The sequence below is a fragment of the Schistocerca gregaria genome, chromosome X, assembly GCF_023897955.1.
Source record: "Schistocerca gregaria isolate iqSchGreg1 chromosome X, iqSchGreg1.2, whole genome shotgun sequence".
Lineage (NCBI taxonomy): Eukaryota > Metazoa > Arthropoda > Insecta > Orthoptera > Acrididae > Schistocerca > Schistocerca gregaria.
In genome coordinates, this window is record NC_064931.1 from 709087786 (window position 1) to 709112917 (window position 25132).

General features: G+C 41.7%; 1 protein-coding gene across 1 annotated transcript in view; it reads right to left on the reverse strand.

Moving 5' to 3' along the window:
• Positions 1-22884, reverse strand: part of LOC126298288 (contactin-4-like) — a 2176233-nt gene extending 2153349 nt beyond the window's left edge. Inside the window, exon 1 of the mRNA XM_049989586.1 lies at positions 22743-22884. Coding sequence (XP_049845543.1) covers positions 22743-22818 — 76 coding nt within the window. The 5' untranslated portion in view covers positions 22819-22884. The remainder of the gene's footprint in view (positions 1-22742) is intronic.
• Between the last annotated feature and the right edge of the window lie 2248 nt (positions 22885-25132).

Sequence of the window (25132 nt, forward strand, 5' to 3'; positions counted from 1 at the left end):
ACCGTTTATCAGAACCAGACATTGGTACCATACAGCCTCGCTCATACGTAATCCTGGAAAATATCGAAAAACCATTTTCGGTGAGAGCGGATGTGTTTATTCAAGATTCCACGTTGATTGGCATTAATTTACTTGTAATTCACAATTTCTTCAAAAATGTCTAAGTGTTGTGGCTCTATGTGTAAGATAGTTATAGATTTTTCAGTCATATCTAAACAAAGCTTCTTATCACTGAAATGACAACCCATAGCAGTCTTGTTTTTATTACAGTGTTCCCTGAATGTAGTTAAAAAGTCACGCCCTCTCTGCCCGATGTATACACTGCCACAGAAAGCAACAGGTCATTTTATGTACTCCCGACTTCGTAAACATATTCTGCTTATTGTCAACACATGTATGCAAAAGTGTCTTAAAATTCTTGGATGTCTGGAAGCCCATTTGTATATTGGAGTTTTTGAAATGTGCTGACAGTAGTTAACACAAATGTCCGTTGTAGGGTATAGATAAAAATTTAGATGGATTCTCAGTAAAATCTGTCGAAGGATTTTTTCCAGCTAATCAAAATCTATTTACAAGTGTTCCGTATCTCACGTTCAGTGTAACCAACTTTCACGTCTATTTCTGTTATTATATCAGTTTCTGTTTTGACAAGTGCAAGACTTAAGCCAAGTTCAGGAAACTTGTTCGATACTGATGGGAAAAAAGTAAGCTTACGCGCGTATGGGTGGCAGGAGGCCACATTAATAATTACATCAGTGCTGGATGGTTTTCTGAAAATATCTAAAAAAAATCTGCAGGTTGTCTAGTGACAGTGAGTTCGAACTAGTGAAGACTTATATTTGAAAGCAACAGATTGCGGAAGCCTGCCAAGTCGATCATGTCTTATTCTGTTTCTCTAACTGCAATAAAAATAGCGACTAAATATCTACAATACAAAACTATATTATCAGATACTGCCTGTTATTTGTAGAGAACTTTCTTTCTATATAATTAATGAACATGTCAGACAAAAAGCAGGAAAGACAGCAACAGATTGGCGGACGTCCTTTTGAACCTAAGCCTTACCGTTAAAAGTAAAACAGTAAAAGGGTAGCGTTACACGCAAAAAACTTACCAATACGTCCAGTGGTGGATGGATGTGGAAGTCCAAATTACAGTATTAAAATTTTTGCTATGGTAATCTAAAAGCAGCACTCACTTTTCAGGAAACCTGGCCTATCAGAAATAGTTGCGAGGTGGCGATGTTGTTAAAAGAAACTAATATTCCACATGAAATAGCAATAGCGTCTCTGGATATAACCAGTTTGCATGCAAATGTTCCATATTAAGAGACTTTGGATAGCCTAAGATTTAATCTTCTCAAGAATATGAAACTTACTGTAGGAGAAATTACTCAACTGTTAAATTTTTTGCTTATAATGCTAGCCATTAACTGTTTTACTTTTAACGGCGAGACTTATTTTCAAAAGCACGGCCGGTAATGGGTTGCTGTCTTTGCGGATTTTTGGCTGACATTTTCATTACTAATACAGAAAGAAAATTCTTTACAAATACGAGTAATAGGGCAGTAAAAGATAATATAATTTTGTATCGTAGATATGTAGACGATATTCGTATTGCACTCTGAGGAGTAGAACAAGCCATGGCCGACGATGCAGGCTCCTGCAATCTGTTGCTTTCAAAATTATGCTTCATTTTAGAGTCGGAATCAAACAGAGGTCTTCAGTACATTGACTTCAATATCACTAGAGAATCTACATGTTTTTGTTTAGATATTTTCAGAAAAGCATCCACCACTGATGTAATTATTCGAGCGGTTCTAGGCGCTTCAGTCCGGAACCACGCTGCTGCTACGGTCGCAGGTTCGAATCCTGCCTCGGGCATGGATGTGTGTGATGTCCTTAGGTTAGCTAGGTTTAAGTAGGTCTAAGTCTAGGGGACTGATGACCTCAGATGTTAAATTCCATAGTGCTCAGACCCATTTGAACCATTTTTTTGTAATTATTACTGTGGACCTTCGCCAACCACGCGTAGGTAAAACGTGCTTTTTTCTTGTCAATGTCCTACAGGTTAGCTAAACATGAGTTAAGCCTAGCATGTGTTAAAAAAGAAACTGGTATAAATAAAGAAATAGGTCTGAAAAACCTTTACACTATACTTTATATACGGAACAGAATAACATGCTTTGCCTGATCCTCCTGAGAACCCACATAAATTTGTATCTATATCCTATAATTGGTATTTGTGTGAACTACATACAATATATTAACAAAGAAAAGAAAACAATATGCAAGTCGGTTTCCAGTAGCGCGCAAGAATAGTGAGACACTGTTACATCAATCTGTTGACAATAAGCAGATTAAATTTACAAAATGTTTAGTATATAAAATGACTTGTGGATCCTGCGAGAGTGCTTACACTGGGCAGACAGAACGTTGCTTTTTAACCAGATTTGGGGAACCTTATAATGAAAACATACTGCAGTGCGTTGTCATCTCGGTGACACGAAGCTTCGTTTAGATACGGCTGAAATCTCTCTAACGTTTCTACACGTGGAACCAAAAGACATACATTTTGGAAGAAATGAGATTTATAAGCTTTTTAATGCTAATCAACACGGAATCTTGAATGAACAGATCCGCTCTCACCGAAAATGGTTTTTCGATATTTTCCAGGATTACTTGTGTGCGTAACTGTGTGGTACCAATGCCTGATTCTGATAAACGTCCCCGTTTCAGTGTCACTTTCGTATAGTGTACTTTCCCTCCATTCACTTTCCTCCCCACCCCCACCCCCACCCTTCTCTCTCTTTAATACTAGCTGTGTTTCATGGTTTGGGATGTACGGTCTGTAAGATTTCACTATGTATTTTATACTTTTAATTTACAAATTCTGTAAAGCGTTACGAGACGCTACGATTTTCACGTTTCACTGTACATGGAACCAAGTAATATTTATTAGTTTTATATGGACATAACGAGTGATCCCCCATGACTGATTTTTGTTGTACTAAAATACTTCTTCGTTTCATAAAAAACTGGTTGTGCTCTTTAGCAGTAAATGTTTCTTCTAAATTCTGTAAGCGCATTTCGGATACTTCCTGGTACCGCGTTTGAGTTTGACAGACGGACAGTCCTAATTGTAACAAATGTATTGCATTCCTCTTTTTCTGTCTGTATTTAAATTTATCGCGTATGTTTGTACTGTGTTTTATATTTTACTTTTATGTCGCTTGTCCAATAGCACAATTGTTATTACTGCAATTTTTGACGTGTGGCGTCGCGTAATACTCCCGAATTCAAGCAAATATTTCGTGTGATCTTTTATCACTGTATTGTCGTCATTATCATTAGTGTTAGGAATATATTTCTTATATTATGAGTTGGTTCGCAGCCATCACACACGGTATAATAAATGTACATTAGCTGATGCTCCTTGGCGCAACTATGCATTTTGTAATGCCACCTGATGGCAAAAACGTCTTATTGGTCCGCCCTCTGGAGACATGTGTCTGCGAATGATCGTTTCATATACAGCCTGAAACGCTGTATCTACATCCAGCAATCACACCAGGATCGGTGTAGCACAGTTTGTGACAGGTGATTTCAGTCAAAGTGGAGTGCTATAGCTACTAATGACCGAGTGAGGTGGTTAGCACAGTGGACTCGCATTCCGGGTTACGTCAGTTCAAACCCGCGTCTGGCCATCCTGATTTAGGTTTTCGGTGATTCCCCTAAATAACTTCACGTAAATCCTAGGCTGTTTCCTCTGAACAAACACGGACGAATTTTCTCTCCCATCCTTTCCTAATCCGAGCTTGTGCTCTGTCTCTAATGATCTCGGTGTCGACGGGACGTTTAACACTAATCTATTCCCTCTTCTTCCTCAGCTATTCATGACCACTATTTTTTTAAATAGTTTTGTATAGGATCTTCTGCAGATATCTGACGATGGATAAATTCCGAAACATGTCATATTGAGAATAAAGTCACTCCTTGCCTGATTTTTCATTTTTACCATTGCCACGCAGTCAACCTGAATGCAGGACTACCGATTATTATAAATTTAAATATTAGGTCGTCTTATCTGAAGGCATTTGTCTCGAGTTTGGCTTTGTACGGAATGAAGAGTGAATAGCAATGGTGATACAAAAGACTGCTGAAGATTAGATGGACAGATCGGATAATTAATGGGGGCTACTGAATTCAGCTGAATAGAAAAGAAATTTACCAGGTGTAAAAGAATGAAACCGGAATTTGCCTATAGATGGTGCTAGCCGTCACTGTATGGCCCGAGAGACCGCCTCTGCAGCGCCATCTGTTTCCTGTAACGGCTGTGGACGATTGTCAACACACAGGAAACCAGGTTCAATATATCGATATCTGTTTCAAACCCGTAAACATGTAAAGTTTCGTGCCTACGAACAATGATTTGCGGACAGCAGTGGTTTTCTGTTATCATTTGAAGAAAACCGCTGCAAAATCGCATCGAATTCTTGCCGGAGCTTTCGGCGAACATGCCGTTTCGAAAACAGTGTTTCGACTGGCTCAAAAATTCAGAAGTGGTGATTTCGACGTGAGAAACGAAGAACGCGAGAAATCACCGAAAAAGTTCGAAGACAACGAATTGCAAGCCTTATTGGACGAAGGTGATATTAAAATTTAACAGGAACTCGTGGAATAATCGAATGCGACGCAGAAAGCCGTTCCTCTTCGGTTGAAAGCTATGTGAAAGGTGTAGAAAGTGGGGCCGGCCGGAATGGCCTAGCGGTTCTAGGCGCTATAGTCTGGAACCGCGCGACCGCCTCGGGCATGGTGTGTGTGACGTCCTTGGGTTAGTTAGGTTTAAGTAGGTCTAAGTTCTAGGGGATTGAAGACCTCAGAAGTTAAGTCCCATAGTGCTCAGTGCCTTTTGCAGAAAGTGGGAAAACAGGTTCCGCATGAACTGAATAAAGGCAGCAAGCAGATTGAAAGACCACTTGTGAAACGCCTCTAACCAGATACAAAAGGAAGCCGTTTCTCCATCGAATAGTGACAGTTGATGAAAAATGGATATATTTTAAGAATCCTAAGCGTCATACGGCTGAATCTAGTCAAACAATCGACATCCACTACAATACCAAATCGCTTTGGAAAGATGACAATGCTCTGTGTTAGGTGCGATCAGACGGGTGTGATTTGTTACGAGCTGCTAAAACTTGGTGAAACCGTTAACAATGATCGCTACCAACAGAAAATGATCGATTTAAATCGATGATTACATGAAAAGCGGCCAGAATACGGAAAAAGACAACAGTCATATTGCTCCATGATAACGCCGCATCACACATAGCAAAACAGGTCAGGTAAACGATCAAGGCGTTCAGTCGGGAAATACTAGGGCATGCGACTTATTCTCCAGACTTGGCTCCGTCCCATTATCATCTATTTATATCTCGCTCAACAACGGTTCAGTTCGTGTAAAAATGTACGACAACGGCTCGCTGAGTGGTTCGCATCAAAAGAAGTACTGTTTTTTGCGTGGTATTCAAAGCCTGCCGGAGAAGTGGGAGAAATTTATAAATAGCAATGGAGATTACTTTGAATAAAATTTGGTTTATCAGTTTCACACAACCGGGATATATTTATTGCAACAAAATTCCGGTTTCATACTTCTACATCTGGTGATCAGTTTATGTGACACATTTTGATGCATGAAAGAGTAACCAAGTTGGTAATGGAGGGAAGAGTGTGAGGGGAAAACCGTAGCGGGAGACCAAGACTCAACTTAGTAGGCAGCATCAACTGTATTTTGGTTGCAGTAGTTATATAGAGATGAATTATGCACACTTTAGACTAGCGGCGAAAATAGGTCTGAGTAGCACAATGTAATTAAGATTGGGGCAACGGGCTTGCCGCAGTGGATACACCGGTTCCCGTACGATCACCGAAGCTTAGCGCTGTCGGGCCTGGTCGGCACTTGGATGGGTGACCATCCAGGCCGTCATGCGCTGTTCTCATTTTTCGGGGTTACTCAGTCTCGTGATGCCAATTGAGGAGCTACTCGACCGAATAGTAGCGGCTTCGGTCAAGAATACCATCGTAACAGCTGGGAGAGCGGTGTGCTGACCCCACGCCCCTCCTATTCGCATCCTCAACTGAGGATGACACGGCGGTCGGATGGTCCCGATAGGCCACTCATAGTCTGGCGACGGAGTACAAAAAAATTAATATTAGCCATATTATAAGTATTGAAATCAGTTGCGGCTCTGTAAATTCTAATAACGTATCTTAGGTTCTGATTTCTCGTAAAGAGACAATAAAAAGAAGCCGGAACCGTAATTTGGGTGCTATACTTCCGTTAAGGTAGAATAATATCTTTACACTCTGACTGGCAAGTGCGTAACATTGTTGGAGACACCACGATCCTTTGTTGGTTGTCCTAATAGGAAAATATCTTGCGGTATAGAAACCGAATTCAAATGTCTGATTGCTTCATTTCACAATTCAATTAAGAGGCAGCCGACAGAGCGGCAGCAGCTTTCAGCGGCCATTCGTATAATGGCGCCGGTTCCGTGGACAGCGTTTTCTACATTAAAAGTTTCGTGCTTATTATGCTAGGCAGTCTTTTTAAGAAATTAATATTTGTTGCACCGCTCCGGCGTCGGTTATGGAGATCTCCGGAGGAGTGACAGGCGTCGCCGTTTAATGAGCGCCAGGGGAGGTGGCGCCAACGGCAGCGTCATTAGGGCCCGCTTCCAGCTGAGTAATCGGCAAACTAGCCACGTATTCGCAGAAACATCCATCCCACAGATTTCGGCCTCGACAGTGTCGCGTCAAACACTTCTAGGACATATCTTACAGTTTATTATCAGTTTCACTCTACCGTCGTTTCTCGTATACTACCACTGTGTATAAACGACGCAACCCACTCCAGGGTTTCGTACATGAAGATGAGCCATTAAGCTCCATAACATTCCCCCCACCGAAAGTGTGGACCTTTACTGATCATAATAATGGTAATCTGCGGTAGGGTCTTTTGTAAAATCCTCACAAGGGAACCTCCCCATCTCACCCTCCTCAGATTTAGTTATAAGTTGGCACAGTGGATAGGCGTTGAAAAACTGAATCCAGATCAATCGAGAAAAGAGGACGAAGTTGTGTGGATCTATGAAAAAATAAGCAAAATATACAAACTGAGTAGTCAATGCGCAATGTAGGCAACATCAAGGAGAATGTGAGTTCTAGAGCGCCGTGGTCCCGTGGTTAGCGTGAGCGGCTGCGCAGCGAGAGGTCCTTAGTTCAAGTCGTCCATCGACTGAAAAGTTTAAATTTTTATTTTCAGACAATTATTATCTGTCCGTCCGTCCGTCCGTCCGATGCGAGGTAGCTGCGCCGTAGTATTGGGACGCCACACCTAAACAAACATCGAAACACACGATGTCAGTCAGAGTATTCCTGCTAACGAGGCTCCTTGGCTGGCAGTTGACTGTTCGCTACTTTGGACGAGAGTGCATTAAATACGTGAGATGCATTCCGTGGGCAATATGAATCCAGCAAATATAGCTCGCGACTTCAATAACAATCGCACGGTTTTGCGGTGCAGTCGCAAAACACAGCCGCTAAACTTATTACAGTGAACAGCGACGGACAAATCATAACTTTGCGAAAATCAAATTTTCTCTTGAGGGAAGGCTTGAACCAAGGGCCTCTCATTCCACAGCGGCTCACGCTAACCACGGGAACAGGGCTCTCCTAACCTCACATGGTCCTTGATGTTGCCTATCTTACACATGGACTACTCCGTTTGTATATTTTGCTTACTTTTTTCATAGACCCACAACACTTCTCCCTGTTTTCTCGATTGATCTGTGTTCAGTTTTTCAAGGCCTATCCACTGTGCCAACTTATAACTAAATCTGAGTGGGGTGCGATGGAAGGTTCCCTTGTCAGAGCGCCAATGGTATCGTCATGCCAGAAGTCACGTTTGTAAATAGCTTTCCACATTTGTTTTGGCTAATTTTACATGGTTTGCATGAATTCTATAATTTCAAAGGAAAAAAGCGTAATACATGTTTCACATAATGTTGGCTATTCACATGAATTTGAGGTTAATAATCGTTTAACTGGACAGCGAATGGCCATTTATGTTATAAAAAAGGGCTGAAAACTGGCGAGAGACATACAATGACTACACAGAAAGGCGATCTGCGTCAATGTGACATTCACAGCCAATTGGTTTTTGGAACAGCTCTAAGCGTAAGGTTGCGCTGGTGCTGAAACAATATCATCAAACTTTCTGACTGGGATACCAATCAGTTCTTGTTCATTTGTTGATCATTACTGAAGATAAATTCGTTAACACGTATCTCAAATTATTTATATCGGCCAGTTCGTGTGGAGTGTCGAAGAGCATGAGAATGTGTGTGTATAGCGCTATTGTTCGTGAGAATTTTCGACGTTAGCTCTTGATGTTAGACCACAAGTCTTGTTTTTCCATCCGATTTCTTAATTTCGCTGGAGAACATAGCATTCCTAAGATAGTTGCCACGTCCGCATAGGGAATGTTGTACACAATGTCCTCAACTGCCATGACCGATACTCAATGCAAGTCCAAAACTTCACAGATGGTTCAAATCGCTCTGAGCACTATGGGACTTAACATCTATGGTCATCAGTCCCCTGGAACTTAGAACTACTTAAACCTAACTAACCTAAGGACATCACACAACACCCAGTCTTCACGAGGAAGAGTAAATCCCTGACCCCGCCGGGAATCGAACCCGGGAGCCCGGGCGCGGGAAGCGAGAACGCTACCGCACGACCACGAGCTGTGGACAAACTTCACAGATCCCACAGAAGGAATAAAGGATCAACAAGAAAGATGTTAAGCTACGTATATCTTTAGGGATTGTGGATCTTGGGAGGATATCTTATTGTTAGCGTAACGGTTGAAATGGCTCTGAGCACTATGGGACTTAACTTCTGAGGTCATCAGTCCCCTAGAACTTAGAACTACTTAAACCTAACCAACCTAAGGACATCACACACATCCATGCCCGAGACAGGATTCGAACCTGCGACCGTAGCGGTCGCGCGGTTCCAGACTGTAGTGCCTAGAACCGCTCGGCCACTCTGGCCAGCGTTAGAGTAATATAGTGGGTACTTATTACTGAGTCCAATATTTTCAGTTTCACAGGAAGCCTTACGATAAAACTCATAACATTCTTATCTGGGCCGAAATGTCTTTCAACAATAAAACGTATGTTAATTGATTACTGGTTAGCTGTCATCGAATATGTTAACAATGAAAAAATAAGATGTTAATTTTAGGGAATATATTTCCATTTTCGACTGGCGCTTCATAAATCTTTCTCCATGAAGCATGCACTTGCATAAAGCAAAAATAAAGATTGGTGTAACAATTTGTAACATAATTTTTTTAAATCTGTATTCACCGAACTGAGCGTTAACCATGAATGAAACATATTTTCTTTTGTTGTCTAAAGAGAAAAAGTGGAAACCAATATCCCAAAATTCATTATGTTCTTTCTTCAGGCAAATATTTTAACTCAAATAATGAGTTCCTAATGAAATCAGATAAAGCTACGCACATTTACAGCTTCTTTGATGTCAAATATTTTACAGAGCCGAGGAATTAAAAACCTTCATCAGTAACAATACGAAAAAGGAAAAACTGGAATGTGCTGTTTCAGTATACTATATTTGCTTTATTATTGTCTTACCAAGTATTACCTTGTAAGGTAAAGGTGTATGAAGAAAATGTACAAATTCTGTAAGCATCGGAAAAACGTTTGTTCTTGACTTGGATCTGAAAAAAAAAATAGCAAAAATGTCACTGAAGTCGCTAGCGCAGTATTTGGGGCAATATTCACCTGGAAACAAATTTGCAGCTTAAAAGAAACAAAAAAATCAATTTCTGAATTGTTTATAAAGACGTTCACGGACAAATGACATCTAAGGTCGTGCGAACGAAATTCTAAGTCAGTTTGCGTAGTGTGTAGATACTGCATCAAGGTTCCAGTACAAGGAAAGAAAAACTAATTTGGAATTTCCTTGCTGTTGTTGCTATTGCCGTTGTGGCCAAGTTGCACAGGATGGAAAGGCCATTGTTTCAGGACTATTGCACTGTGTAGCTTTTCACTTCCACAACGAATTCCGAAAAATATTTTTAAAGTAACTGAAATTTTAAAAAAAATTCCACTGGTCTTAGTCGAAAGTATGAGATATTATGCAAATTAAGGCCCGAAGAGAAATTTCAAACACCAAGTACTAAAATAATACAACATGCTGAGGCTAAAATTCGATAAGTGGCTGTTGTTATGAGGACATTTTAGTACACCTTTTATATCAATAGAAGATAAGGAAGAGGTAGCTAAAACCCTTTTCAGCATGATATTCGAATGAAAGGCAGTTTTCTCAAGTTTCACGGTAACGTCAAACAAATAACATTTCTGAGATAACAACAATTCTGTCGAGGAAAGTACACGTCAGAAAATTCTTTTTGTTATTTTTGGAAGTGCTCAGCACAAGTGGACAACTTTCAGCAGTAGCGGTCCAGCACATGTGATGGAGCTATGCTGTGATGACCTGCTGCAGCTTCATCGCATATTTATTCATGAAATATTGGTAATTGCCAGTCATCAATGTGACTCGGCGACATGCTTTTGGTCCAACGTGGCAAACTGTAAGTATTCATAGGAAGGCAGTCCCGATATCCTGGGAAAAGGAGAGACCAACTTGAAATTGATCTTCAATGGAAACTAACTTTCATTACAATTAGGAAGCCAGAAAAGTCTTCCTGAGTTTGCAGCTTGTTTTAAAACGCGAAATTTTTAAATTGCATGGAAATTCTGTTTCGTTTTGATAAATAACGTAGCACAGTTCTCAAGTTACCAGTACAATATATGAGGAACGATGAAACGTTCTAGTATTTCCCTAACACCGTCGGAAACCCACGTGCAAGATTCTTCATCGTTTAAAAACAATTACAAGAAGAAATTTATGCCGCCGGCAATTAATGTAGTAACGCTAAAATTTAGAGGCTCTCGGTACACAGGTAAGTTAGAATATTGAAGGAAGCTTTAAAAATGCTCAGTCTTATTGCACAAGTAAATTCAGTATTTTCTGAAACAATCAGATACTCTCTATAAATTTTAAGAATGGAACTCAGAACAATAATGTAACGATTGTGGCGCCTGCATTTAGACAGTTCTGTGAAAACCCTGTTAGGCCGTAAGTTTCACTAGAGATATGAGATCAAGAAATGACTTCATCTTCCTACAAACGTATAGTACAGATGAAATACTGAAAGATCTGCGTAAGCTACGCATAGCCCACTCACTGACAGTCAAGAACATACATTACTTCCTCATCCCTCGATCTCTCTTTAGCAAGAGGGGCCACTTGAAATTTCACAGTTTTTTCTTCGCTCCAATAATTCATCACAACGGCCCAGTTTTATCCGCTCATCGTCAGATATAAGTTTCATTGATTGTGACCATTTTATTGCCGTTGACTATTTCTGCTTATAATTTCATTATGGCTGTCTGCTCTTGTGAAGCCGATTTCATGATTGCAACATTTCATCCTCACAGACAAAAATGAACTATCGTATTATAACAAATCTAACACAGTCGTACTTTTTACGAAATTAAAAGGAGGTACATCAAATGCTGCGATTTTGCAAAAGAAGTCCTCTTATTACACGCAGTTACCGCTTGAGACAGGGAGTGATAACGATCTAGGCTTTACGCCAGTTGACTTTCTGCGAAATTTGAAGAAAAATTTCATATAGATTGTCCGCTATCTCTATACGGCCTCTGATACAAGAATTCAGCATGTAAATTCAGTGTCAAAAGAGGTTCTGAAGACATAATTTGTTCTGCTGCACTTACAGAAGGTTACGTGCTTTATATTTTTTTCTGTTTCATAAAGATGCTTCTTGACGTTTGACGAAGGGAGTGAGTTACTAATTACAAGTATTTATCGGGGATATTTACTACATAAGTTGCCTGAGTACCATGTGATGTACGCAGTTTTGTCAGGAAACGGCGTTGGTAAGGTATTTAGATCCTTAGGAACTTACAGAATAAGATTGAGATCTATGCAAAGTAATAAAATTAAATTCTAAATAATTTTTCCAACTCATAGTACGTTACACAGTAGTAGCCACAGAAAGAGGATGCATTTCATTTCCAGATCTGAAAATTCTCCCATACATTTTATCACGTTTCGCAGGTGTTAAGTCTAGAGACAGTTTTCCAGTAGGACTGGCTGGCCTTTGCACGTGAATGTGGACGTTGTCGCACGTTGCGACCGGATTACGAGCCGCCAATCTCCATTCACCCACACCAAAGTTCCCAGAAACAACGCATTTTCATCCCCTTTGGGTTCGATAAATTAGAGGTGAAGCATATTTCTGTTTATTACGTAAAATTCTAACATCTCTCGGGTCCGTTATCTTAAGGGGACAGGCCGTAATTGGCATAACGCAATTTACATAATCAGATTCAAGCCAACTCGGGCATTGATCGCCGTGTTAGCGCTGCTCCATCTGCTTCTGTTTGGTGGGAGTGGGCCAGGCCCGGCTTTGATACAAGTTAAACACGGAATATGTGAACAACAGATTTAGCGGAACAGCCAGGATCCCGCGCCCGCCAACTTCTATGCGCTGCAACACTTGGTGAGGCGCGTTTGTAATATGCACTGCTGTAATTGACCATTCGACTGCCTGTGCAGTCTTACGTTCTACGAAGATGCGGTGTAAGGACAAGCACATATACATACTTACATATCCTGAAAGTATTTACACGGCTTTTTTGGTTGGGAATTTTACAGCCTAAGTGATACGAGCACGTGCAACATCGACATAATAATAACAAACAACTAAACACAGAATGTTCATTACGCTGTCAGGTTTCCACATTCAATAAAAGTAAATGCCACTTACCGTTCCTACGTTTGTCGTCGTTCCGCTTGATTGGAAGGCAAGCCATGGAATTCTTCTGAAACTCCTTTGGTAGCACCTAGATGGGAAGCTGGTGTGGAACTCCTCTGTCCTGTCGCTGTGAATAACAACTTGACACTTACAGACTTACTTAAAGATAATCTGTAGACGCCACGTTGTACAGATTTTTATTTCCCTAGTTACGATTGGTGCTATTTTTAGCATGTGAAAGCTCCATTGAATTCTTCGTGTGTACGATTAAACATACATTTGTGGCTATTACATCGGTCCGTCAGCAATATTCAGAGGTGGTAAAATATTATCCGACGGCCGGATAATTTTTGCAGTAACACTTGGCCAGCTAAATATTTTCCACCTAAATAGCGCCGAAGTGTTAGAGAAAAACTGAATTATAGTTATTTATTTACTACGCACGCGGCTTGGGGAAGCCGTCGCAGAGCTTGGCTGTCGCGTTTCACTGCCGCCTATCGGCGACGGCCGTCGAAATCAACAAGTGCTATAAGCGCCGCTCGGTACGGTTTTTATAGCACTTCGTATTCGCAACCAATTACTGACATCGGAGATATGACCACTACTTTGGGGGCAGTGTTTTGTCACAGATTTTGTAGGTTCGCCTGAAGTGACGGACATTTTAACATACAGCAAACAATGCTATAACAATTCTCTTCCGCGCACCTTTTTCTTTAAACATTCCTTCGTCATCTCGTATTTAGCTGTAAATACAAATATTTAGACAAATTCGTTCTTCTTCGACTACAGAGATATAACTGTAATTTTTCGACGCTTGCGAGACAGTTGTGACCTCCGTTAAGGAAAGTTTCCAGAAATTAAAAGTGTCACACTTCTGGAAACAATTGCGGAGCTGGATGAAACTACACGAAACTAACTAACATCGATATGATCGTTAGAAACAACGAAACATGAAAAATCCACACGTTTGAAAAACATGTAGGTAAAAAATAAAATTTGGCAGTATTTAATATTAACGAAAATGAACCTCTTCGGCTAAATTTGGAAGGACTTGCTCCTTAACAGCAACCACCTCTCAGGGGTAGGAGCTATAAAGTGGTGTTTCAGGAAACTGAGGCGACAAAACGGAAGCGCTCACCAGAAGCTCTCTGGAGTAAAGCAAGCGGCTGCGTCGCGAGATTTCGATTTTATGCTCCTCGTATATTCAGGCGAGACCTTTTTACGTCTTTGTTGACACAGTGAGATCCCGTAGGCTCTAAAAGAAGACAATAAGACGCGGTAGGAGGCGCGGTGTGTGCATTCGAATCTCCAGGACAGTAGGCGACATAAAACTGTTTTACACCATTTATACTTCGTGCGGTAGATAAATTGCTTTCAAAATTGGTACATCACGAAACTTTAAAGCGTTCAGAAATATCGAGTCATTCAGAAGGGACCAATACGCGTTCGCACTCTGAATTTATGAGTATAGTACTAGATTTCATCAAAGACACGCAAGGAAATTTCCTGATCGTGTACAGCAACTTTATGCCAGGTACGGAAAGCAGTATGTCCCAATCAGCTACGAGGTTAGACGGAATGATAAAAGAAAGTACGATGTTATTCTGGGGAAAACGAAGATACGTGACTAAAATACGGTATGCTACATAATATGTGAGACACCGATCTATAAAATATAGGGGCTATGCGAAATATTTCTATGCTATATCGACGCCCAACTACTATTTTATTAGAAAAAAGTGCCGACCATCAGCAAGTTTCATCCATTGCGTGAGTCGAGAAGCTAAGTAGCAGACACGTCATCAGGGTGTATGGACAAAACATCCTCAGTGCTACGAATTATGCATCTCGAGTTTTGCCACTGGCGTTTCGATAGGGATGCCACGATCATTTTACCATCAAATTTGCTGCACTTACGAACATATTCGGTGAAGCATTGTACAAGTTTCCACCTTTCTTTTAAATTTTCTTAACTTGGTGTAACTATTGAAGCTATATACCGAACTTCACGCCAACCTACAACTATAACGAAATTCCATCATTTTCTCCTTTTGATGTATTTCAAAGCATTTACTGCAACAATAGTACTGTCGATATATGTATTTATAGATTCCCAATATTCGCCTATGCATTGCCATAGCGACACGATATTCCAATGTAAAGCAGATCGTATCTTAACAGTGTTTGACTCGCAGAAAAATATATGCGTCTTTTTTGGACTTAATTAAACGTATTATTTCATTTAGTTTCAATACTTGAATTATTTTTACACTAACACTACCGTCTGAAAACAATTGCCAACAGCGTAGTCAAATACAGTAAAAACATAGTCATAATTGTGCTTTATTGTTCTAAATAATTGCCAATAGTCTTCAGCAGTTCAACTTCCAGAGTCATCATATTCTTCAGGCAAATTACGTCCATAACCGCCGAGTGCAATTGTTACGTTAAATTTTAGGTCTCATAGCTATAGAGATTTAAAGTAGTTCTTCCCACAGAAATTTGGAAACTAATTTCATCAAGACGTAAGCAGACTAATATAATTACCGGCACCCGACTGTCATTGGAATAAAAATACGAAATCTTCATTATGATTCTAGTTTTAAATTTGTTGGCCGATTTTTCGCACACGAAACTAGGAAGCAGAAGTTACTGGTAAACTATGAACCTCCTGTCAATCACTTTACGGTGGCATGTGAAACAGAGTTGTATGTATAAGTAAAAATAAGAAACAAGAAATAATGAAATCACCTCTACACTAATAAAATAGTGAACTCCACCGGAAACCCTCAATTTAGCAACGGTAAATACCCTACTCTTACTTTGTCGTACTTCTACTGATTACAGACTACGTAAAAATTGGGTGCTTTTTCCTCCAAAATAATGTAAGTGGTCGTTTGCATAGTAACAGGGCTACTCCAGTAACGTTATCATGAGATCGGCAGCGGCCGCAGCCATATTCTCTCACTCTAGGATCGCTATGTACGTTAATCTCGCGGGCAAACAGTCTGTTATCAGACAGCGCGAGGAGCTATAAACAGAAGTGTAGAGGGCCGCCACGTCGCGATAACCGCGGACAGTCGGAAGTAAAGAGCGCACTTAGTATTTTGGCCTCGCGGAATTGATGACGGCCGTTAGAGCCACCCACAGACATAATGACAGGGTCAGTCTGTAGGAGCAACGTGCGCGCCGGGGAGAGGGACAGGGATTAATAGACGTGCGAATGTGACGCTGTAGCAAGCTAGCTCCGTATCGCGTCTAGGCGAAATATTTCTCGTTCGGATAAAAAGCGAACTCCTTGTAGAGGAGTCGCAGAATGCAGGGAGGCTGGAGGGGCGGTTGCATTATTCACGCTACATGAAAGCCAGCTCCCTGACGGTTTGTCGCCACGATACACAGCCCCGAAAGCTGGCGCGCCGTTTTTGTTTGTTGGCCCTTTTGTTCACGGCACTCATTTAACAGCTTTTAGCTGGCCGGTTTGGGCATTTACGAATCGCTGACAACGAGCTTATTAGACGCCGAGAAATTGGGCGAGCGTTTCTACACGAGGGTGCAACGAATTAGCCGGTTTCCTTATTACAGAAGGCGGGAAAACATAAATGACATTGCGTTTTCATTTAAGAGAGGACGCATTCGGTTGCGCATTCAGTCAGGATAAGGTAGAGGAGGGCAGCATATGCTGTGAGTACGAAGACTACATTGCGGACTGAATGTATCTGATGTGAGTTCGAATGTGGCCTCTAAAACGGAATATAGCATAATTTCGTCACAGTCGAATGGATGCCGCAAGTGTTTACTTTTAGTCATATGTTACACTTCTATAAATATAAAACTCATATCCAAAACAGGATACGAGAAAGCATGGGACGACGGATGTTGCAGTGAGATAGTAAGTATTTATCGTTCCGAGATCATTTAGAAACAGATCGAAAATTTGCATTGCACAAGGATGAAACACGATATCTGACTTGGGCTAGTTTAAGAAACCACGCTGGTGCTCATTCGAGGTGATGTGGAGGAACTTCATTGAATCTCTGTCATTACAGCCATACTGTCATCTGAGAACGCCCTCCGCTCTAGTAGGAGTAGATCGCCTTAAGGACCGTCGAAGCAGAATGTGATCTTTTGGGCACCGCTTAGTTAACTCAGTCGTTGGGTTAGTCTGGCAACAGCCATTGCTTTTGATATTATGCCTAATCAGTTCATTTTGTACCTGGAAGGAAATTTTAAAATGGTTCAAATGGCTCTGAGCACTATGGGACTTAACTTCTGAGGTCATCAGTCCCCCAAGAACTTAGAACTACTTAAATCTAACTAACCTAAGGACATCACACACATCCATGCCCAAGGCAGGATTCGAACCTGCGACCTGCGACCGCAGTGGCCGAGCGGTTCTAGGCGCTTCGGTCTGGAACCGCGCGTTCGCTACGGTCGCAGGTTCGAATCCTGCCTAGGGCATGTCTGGGTGTGATGTCCTTAGGTTAGTTAGGTTTAAGTAGTTCTAAGTTCTAGGGGTCTGATGACCTCAAATGTTGAGTACTATAGTGCTCAGAGCCATTTGAACCATTTTTGGTGCTTGGTATTTCCTAGCTCTTACCCTCAGAGGAGTACTGGTGTTAGAACGTAGTGGTAAATTGTACATGGACTCTGTTTCTGTGTTTCCCATAAATTAACTGTACGCTTTTAGTATAAAGTGAAACGTGAGTTTGCGTGTCTCATGCGCTGCGAATTGGATCGAGGTTATCGAGCACAAACGCAGTTCAAACATCAATAAATCAATTTTCTAAAGCGTCCAGCTTACATCGGTTCTCGGACCTTATCACTTAAATGCCGTGTGAGCATAGCAGTTACGAATGTTGTCTTTCTTGACCATTTCAGTTCGGTTCTATTCTTCCACCATACGAACGACATATACAGGGCACTGAATTTCAGGAAAACGTGGGCGTGGTGTTTCTCCGTTTTCGGTATTTGTGCAGGGACACGTTGACAAATTTAAATTGTTATAAAATTATATTAAAATTTCTTCATTATAATTTACTTAATTTAAAGGCACGTGACAGCTCGTGTTTCACCCTAAAGTACAAAACAGGTTATTCTCTTGTGATGGAAAAGATGAAATCGAGATATTAATGGAAAATTTACCGGTGTATTGTTTTAATGTCTTGCCACCTAACCTTCCCACCGCAAAGATTGTTAGACATAGAGATGGCGTAGTGCTTAAAGTATTATACTCGTGCTCGGGAAGTTCATATCTCCGTCCCTGCCGTCCTGATTTAGATTATCTGTTTTTTTTTCTGTAAATCGCTTACGAAAAACGTCGTGGTGGTCCCACTTAAAAGGATGCGATAGATTTCCTTCCCAGATCTCGTTCGAGCCCAGCCTCAGCTCCGTCTGTTGCCGTCACCGTAGATCAGACATACGACCGTAACATTCGTTCCGTGAACGCTGTTAAAACTGTTTCTGCCACTCTTATGCAAAAATACTAGAATTTTCTGTGAAGAATCGAACTGTTATTATGCTTCGTACAGGAAATGTGGAGAATGCAGGTAAAGGACATAGATTTAGGGTTCGGTTTTGCCACTGATGTTGGAATATGTCCCTAAAACTGTGCTAAAAGATAACGGAAAACAGTATACTAAGGACGAAAATCCGCATCCACTAGATACACGTTCTTCTAAAAGAAACGCTTTAACATGGCAATTTCCACTCAACAAATTATAGAGATTCACTGACTCTTTGTTAGGCTCCCTGTGTGAGTACTACTCGGAAGGGAATCGAAGGAGGAGGACGACGAAGACTAGCTCCCTGAAAATGAAATCCTCGAATGTCAGAGGTTCGAATCTCGTCGTGAAACTGAGAAATAAAAAGAGAGAAGGTATGCTTGAGGTTAGAGAAAGTTGAAAACTGTGATGTGCATTAGAAAGAAGAGATTTATTTGCAGTCAGAAGACTATATGGATAAGTCATCAAATGCTGTAATATCTTTCTACCCCACAGAACTAGGTGGGTGGCACCACCAAATACTACGAGTACCGAAATAGCACAGTCATTTCTGGGTGCTGAAACAAAACCAATGCTAATCACCGCTGAATGGGCTTACATCGCCAACAATAATTTACTAACAGCAAAACAGCGAGAATAAGTAAAACACACAGTAATTACGGAAAATATTAGCACCGGGACAGACTGTATGGAGGACAAGAGCAGTCACGCATAGTGAGAAAGAGAAATTTTCTATGGAAGAAACGAGTGATCCCCTGACGCTGTCGAACTCCTGAAGTGCACTGCCAAACACGGGCTGAGAGAACCACAGCTGACTCTTACTGGTTACGTTTTCCTTGCAAGTGAGGGCGCTTCTCTTTTACGCGAGTGTGAACAACCAGAAAGCAGCATTTCTGTCAAATTCTTTGTAATTTTAGGAGCAGGGGGGACGGGAAATTCATTGAAGACAAAGAAATCTAAGAGTAGACAGAACAGTTTTTGTATGTTTCAAGATTAGTTCACAGGACACTGACGCCTACTCACAAATATGTGGAGAAAGGGCTATAAAAGGTTTTCACGAAACTTAACATACATCACGTGGGAATGAAAACTAGAAAGTTATGTGATACTTCACAGCTTAGGGGGGAGTAGGAGGAAAGCACATTCATAGACCTGTCCTGGCAGTGTGTGTCGGTTCTCGAATTTATCGCTTCCCGTTTGTCGTTGGTGCGACTGTTTGTCGCAGTGGAGCTGACAGCGAGTGATCGCCGCCTGACCAGAAACGGTTTTTGCATCTCGCCACTACCGTCCGCTCTCTGACATGGCGTCATTACAGTCACCTGAGAAAATTTACCTCCTTTAGCATTTAGATTACATGAAGACATAACATGTTTGAAATATCTGCTCCTTTGACGTCTGCACGTCGTGATATGAAGAAGCAATCAAAATGCGCGTGTTAGCACCATTGGTTGTAGAGAATTTTTATGTAAATAGTAAGTTGGGGAAAAATTTTGGGCGACTGACCGCTATAAAAGTTGTATATTATTTTTATTACACGGTCTGATTCAAAATGCTTGTAGCTATTATAGCTCTTTCAGATCAGAAGAGGCAGTTTTAGCCACGTTTGATTAAGTAACAAACTGAAGTCTGCTGTATACCATACAAGAGCAAGTAGTCTAGGATTCAGGATCAACTTCCAGTGTTTGTGTTTGGTTTAAAGATAAACTGAAGCACAATTTATTTCTTCGTGAAACCAACAAAAATGATAAAACACGTCAGTCATTCCTTTTCGGTGAAAAATAATTTAGGTAAAAATAATGGCAGACTGACAGAACAAAACACATGCGTGGTTCGAAGTAGAGGACTGTAAGGCCATGCTACAGAGTCTTCTCTGCTATAGTCTTCTCGTCTAGTAGATAACAGCAAAAAACGTTATTGGTTAGTCATTAACACGAACAGTTGCGTACCATTCAGAAAACACACAGGTGGTTAGGAAATATTGCTGTCGGCCCATGGCCCCCAATTCTTCACACTTATCCTGACTGACCCTATCCGGGGAAAAATAAGAAGGAATTTAGGACCTATGCCGAAACTTCTGCCGAATGATTTATGGAAATAAATGAAAGGAATACGCTGTAATTTTTTTGTTAATTTCGTATGATCGATTTTTATCCAGTGCACAAATAGAGGACCACTCCAAACATGTTATATGCCACTGAACAAAATTTTCGAAATATAGTAAATTATGTCTGAATCGGACGATATTGCGAAGGCATACGTAAGTGGCATCTCTCTGGTCGTCCAGTAACTTACTGAAAAAAAGCTAATACTTAAACTTGCAAATGGAACAATGCGAGTCGATACTAAGCGTCCTTTACAATGCTTCGAACGATGCTCTCCTATAGTTGTACAAACATGTGTAAGAACTACCGTTATATATTTATTTAAAAGTCTCCCTTCATCCCTTCAATAAAAATTTATAAACTACTCTTTAAGAACTTTGTGAATAAAGGTAGGCCGACAACGATACGTACATTGAAAACTAGATTTATTACAACTTATAATTGATCAGTTACGGTGCAGTGGCCAGGTGACAGAAGCAATACGTCGTGATAGCGGTAAATACACGGGGGGCACGAAAATTCATTAAATTCTACACGCCTGTGTGAATTGCAATTAACATAATCATGCCTCGATGTGAAGTTTTCGAGGCGGTTATACGTTATATCTTGATCCACCAAACGGAATTCGACCGTTCAGTTTCATACAGAATTTTTTACTACACTGTTATCCTCATTCCGAGAATTTTTGTCTGTACAATTCTTTAGGGTTTCTGTGCTACACTTCCTTGATTGAAAGTTGTGAATATTGTATATCTCTATCTACACCCATATTCCTTCATATTGAAGTTTGGTAATGTTGCAGGACACTCGAACAATAATCTATGTTAGGTGTTAAAAAACTTCAGTAATCTCCTTGTAAGTGAATCGATATCCCACCTGTATTTGGTATCCCTACAGCTGTATCCACGAGTGAAACTATGAGACTTTTTTTTTTCAACAGCACCCAATGTTGCGTTCCTTAGTTTATTATGTGATAGTCTACGGTTACGACATTTCACCGCCCAACTAAGAGGTAGGATTTTTCACTGAGACGGAAGTCCGGCTTAGCATCTTTCTAGTTTTAACCAGCGCTGTACTAGCTGGCAAAGACTAAACTGATTGCAAATAATGTAGACACCAGCTTGTCTTTTTATGTAGTGTGTCGTAGTAAAAAGAAAAGTGCAGCTGGTTACTGTGTGTGGACTATCAGCGAAATTTGCACAACTGGAGAAGCTATTAGCGCGCACAGCTGACGCGCTGGACGCCGCAGGGAACACGCAAACATAAAACCCCCAGGAAGCCGACAGGCGCTAAAAGTCCAAGAAAAATAAAAAATTCCTCACTGTACTCTCATCTTTTAGCAAAACTCGTCACATAGAATTTTTTATTTGGTTTTTAACATAAGCTTATAAAAATTATTGTATCAAAGTAACGTGGGCACGGCAATTTTATTCCACGTTATTGAGTAAACTATAATAAAATTTACTGAATTGCTGAAGACCAAAGGCAATGATTTGTAAACAATAAAGCACAGCAAATTTCATATCTACAACTAACTGCTAATAATATAATATGATTTAAATGTGTTACGTATCTAATTAAAGTACTAGAAAAATGGAATAGTTTTTAATTAGAATAACTGATGTTGACTACCGAAATTGTAATAGATGCTATATTACAACTTATTGAACACAGCAGCAAACATTTTCTTAACCCCAGAAAAAATAGAAGGTGCACTTGTTCGGAGGACCGAGGAAATGTATACAATACTATTTGTTTTAGCAGAGCCAGTGGTTACGAAGAAATCTTACAGCGGATGGCCTACACGAAAACTGAGTCAGCAGTTTGCAATAGGTAACAGAAACAGAAATGATAATTTATTAATAATGGGACCCGTATTAAACTGAGAAACGGCGAACGAGAGCATTCCGTTTGTCCGCGGCGCGCCAACTGACGCGCACGTCAGCTGGCGCGTGTTTACAGATTGCTCACCGCGACGCCGTTACAAAAAAATACGACCGCTAGCACTCGATACTGTGGCGATAATTGTCCGAAAGTACACGGGGTACTCAGAGTTCGTCTGTCTAAATTTGCCACTGTGCTCAAAATTTGAGCGAGTCGAAAATTTAGTAGTGTTAGAGGACGCCTCTATAAGCAGAGGAGGAGTGGCACAATAGTGCCGAGGATTGGGTGAGGTTACGGGGAGGGAAGCCGGACTCACCGAAAAGACGCGGCGCGGCGGCCACGAGAAGCGCGATGACGAGCGGCGACAGCGAGGCGAGAAGCGCGCGGGCCATGGTGGGGCGGGCTGCACTGCTGCTGCTGCTGCTCTGCGCTCCGACTCGGTGCTCGTTCGCGCACCGACTACCACGGCCGCCGCACGCCGCCGCAGCTCCTGCCGCGAACGCCGGCGCACCCCCGCCCCGCCCCCACCGCGGCCCTAGGCGGGCTCTGCGCAGTCGCCACACCAGGTGACAGCTTCATCCCTGCCTTTCTGCCCGCGCAATTTCCTCGCTATTAGCCTCCTGCCGTCTCCGATCAGCCTCTGTTGCAGCCTCTCCATCAACCCCGTCTTTTACTACAATGCACTAGTTCGTCTTCGCTTATTTTTTCGACCCGAACACACCTACCTCCCTCCGAACCCTCGCACTTGGGCGCAAATCGGAGCTACCTCGTTATTCGCTTTCCGCTGTTACTCTACAACTACTGAAGGCCAACAATGTACTAACAAAACACCGCCCTAGAAAAGACTGGGCAATATCTAAACATTACTCGTAGCTACCCTTTACACGGGCTGTTTCACAATTCGTTCTACATACTTCTATACGTTGTAAAGGGGACTTAGTAGATTAAGTTTTACATATGAACCCATGTCAGCAAACGTCATCCAAGGACGGTACAGAGCGTCAAAGCTATAGGCGCTTGCGCCTGTAATTGTACAGGGTGACAATTACCGAACTACATGAAATAACTTGCGTTAGGACGTTCAAACTGCGCGGTTAGCCCCTCCCCCCAGGGGGGGGGGGGGGTGAGGGGGACATGGACGGAATTAATATGCGCATGCGTGGTTTGGCTTAGCGACGAAGCCAACTTAAAAAAAGAAAAGTGCAAATGTGTGTGAAATCTTAACTGCTAAGGTCATCAGTACCTAAGCTTAAACACTAAATGGTTCAAATGGCTCTGAGCACTATGGGACTAAACATCTGCGGTCATCTGTCCCCTAGAACTTCGAACTACTTAAACCTAATTAAACTAAGGACATCACACACATCCATGCTCGAAGCAGGATTCGAACCTGCAACCGTAGCAGTCGCGCGGTTCCGAACTGAGCGCGTAGAACCGCTTGACCACCGCGGTCGGAATTACACAATACTTAACCTAAATTATCCTAAGGACAAACACACACACCCATGCCCGAGGGAGGACTCGAACCTCCGCCGGGATTAGCCACACAGTCCATGACTGCAGCGTCTGAGATCGCTCGGCTAATCCCGCGCGGCGTGCCCACTTTCATTTGGATGGATTCGTCAATAAGCAAAACTAGCCCTTTTGTGGGACTGAGAATCGGCATTTCACGATCGAAAAGTCTCTTCACCCTCAACGAGTGACACTGTGGTGTGCTATGTCCAGTCACTGAATAAATAGTGCGATATTCCTTGATGGCACGGTGACTACCGAACGTTACGTGAAGGTTTTGGAAGATGATTTCTTTCCCACTTACCAGAGTGACCCTGATTTCCACAAGACGGAGCTCGACCCCATCGAAGCAGGAGAGTGTTTGATGTCCTGGAAGAGCACTTTGGGGACAGCATTCTGGCTCTCGGGTACACAGGGGTCACTGGCATGGGCCTCCATTGGCCGTCATATGCTCTGGAACTGAAAACATGCGACGCCCTATTGTGGGGCTGTGATAAACACAAGGTGTACAGCAATAACCCCAAAACCGTTGCTGAGCTGTAAACACCCATTCAGGAGGTCATCGACAGCATCACTGTTCCGACATTGCCGGCCGCTGTGGCGGAGCGGTTCTAGGCGCTACAGTCCGGAACTGCTACGGTCGCAGGTTCGAATCCTGCCTTGGGCATGGATATGTGTGAAGCCCTTAGGTTAGTTACATTTAAGTAGTTCTAAGTCTAGGGGACTGATGACCTCAGCCGTTAAGTCCCATAGAGCATAGAGCCACTTGAATCATTTGTTCCGACACTTCAGCGGGTCATGCAGAATTTCGCTATTCGTCTGCGCCATATCATCGCCAATGATGGCATGCTTGTCGAACATGTCATAACCTAAATCCGAATATCTGTAGTGACGTTTACTTGTTGAACAAAGTATGTGCACGCCATAGTGTGTAACAAATGTGTGTTTTTTTCGTATAGTTCAATAATTGTCACACTGTACGTGAATATAGGGTGATTTCATGATGATGTTGCAAACTTTCTAGGATGATGGAGAAAGATAAATGTATCAATATGAGTTAAGGGTCCATGCACCGAAATGTTGTGATACCTCGGACAGTGGAATACAAATACCGGTTCTGTTGTTGGTAAGGTGGCGGGGGGAGCGGGGGCAGGGTAAGCAACTTTGAGAGGTTGTTGTATTGATCAAAAGAAG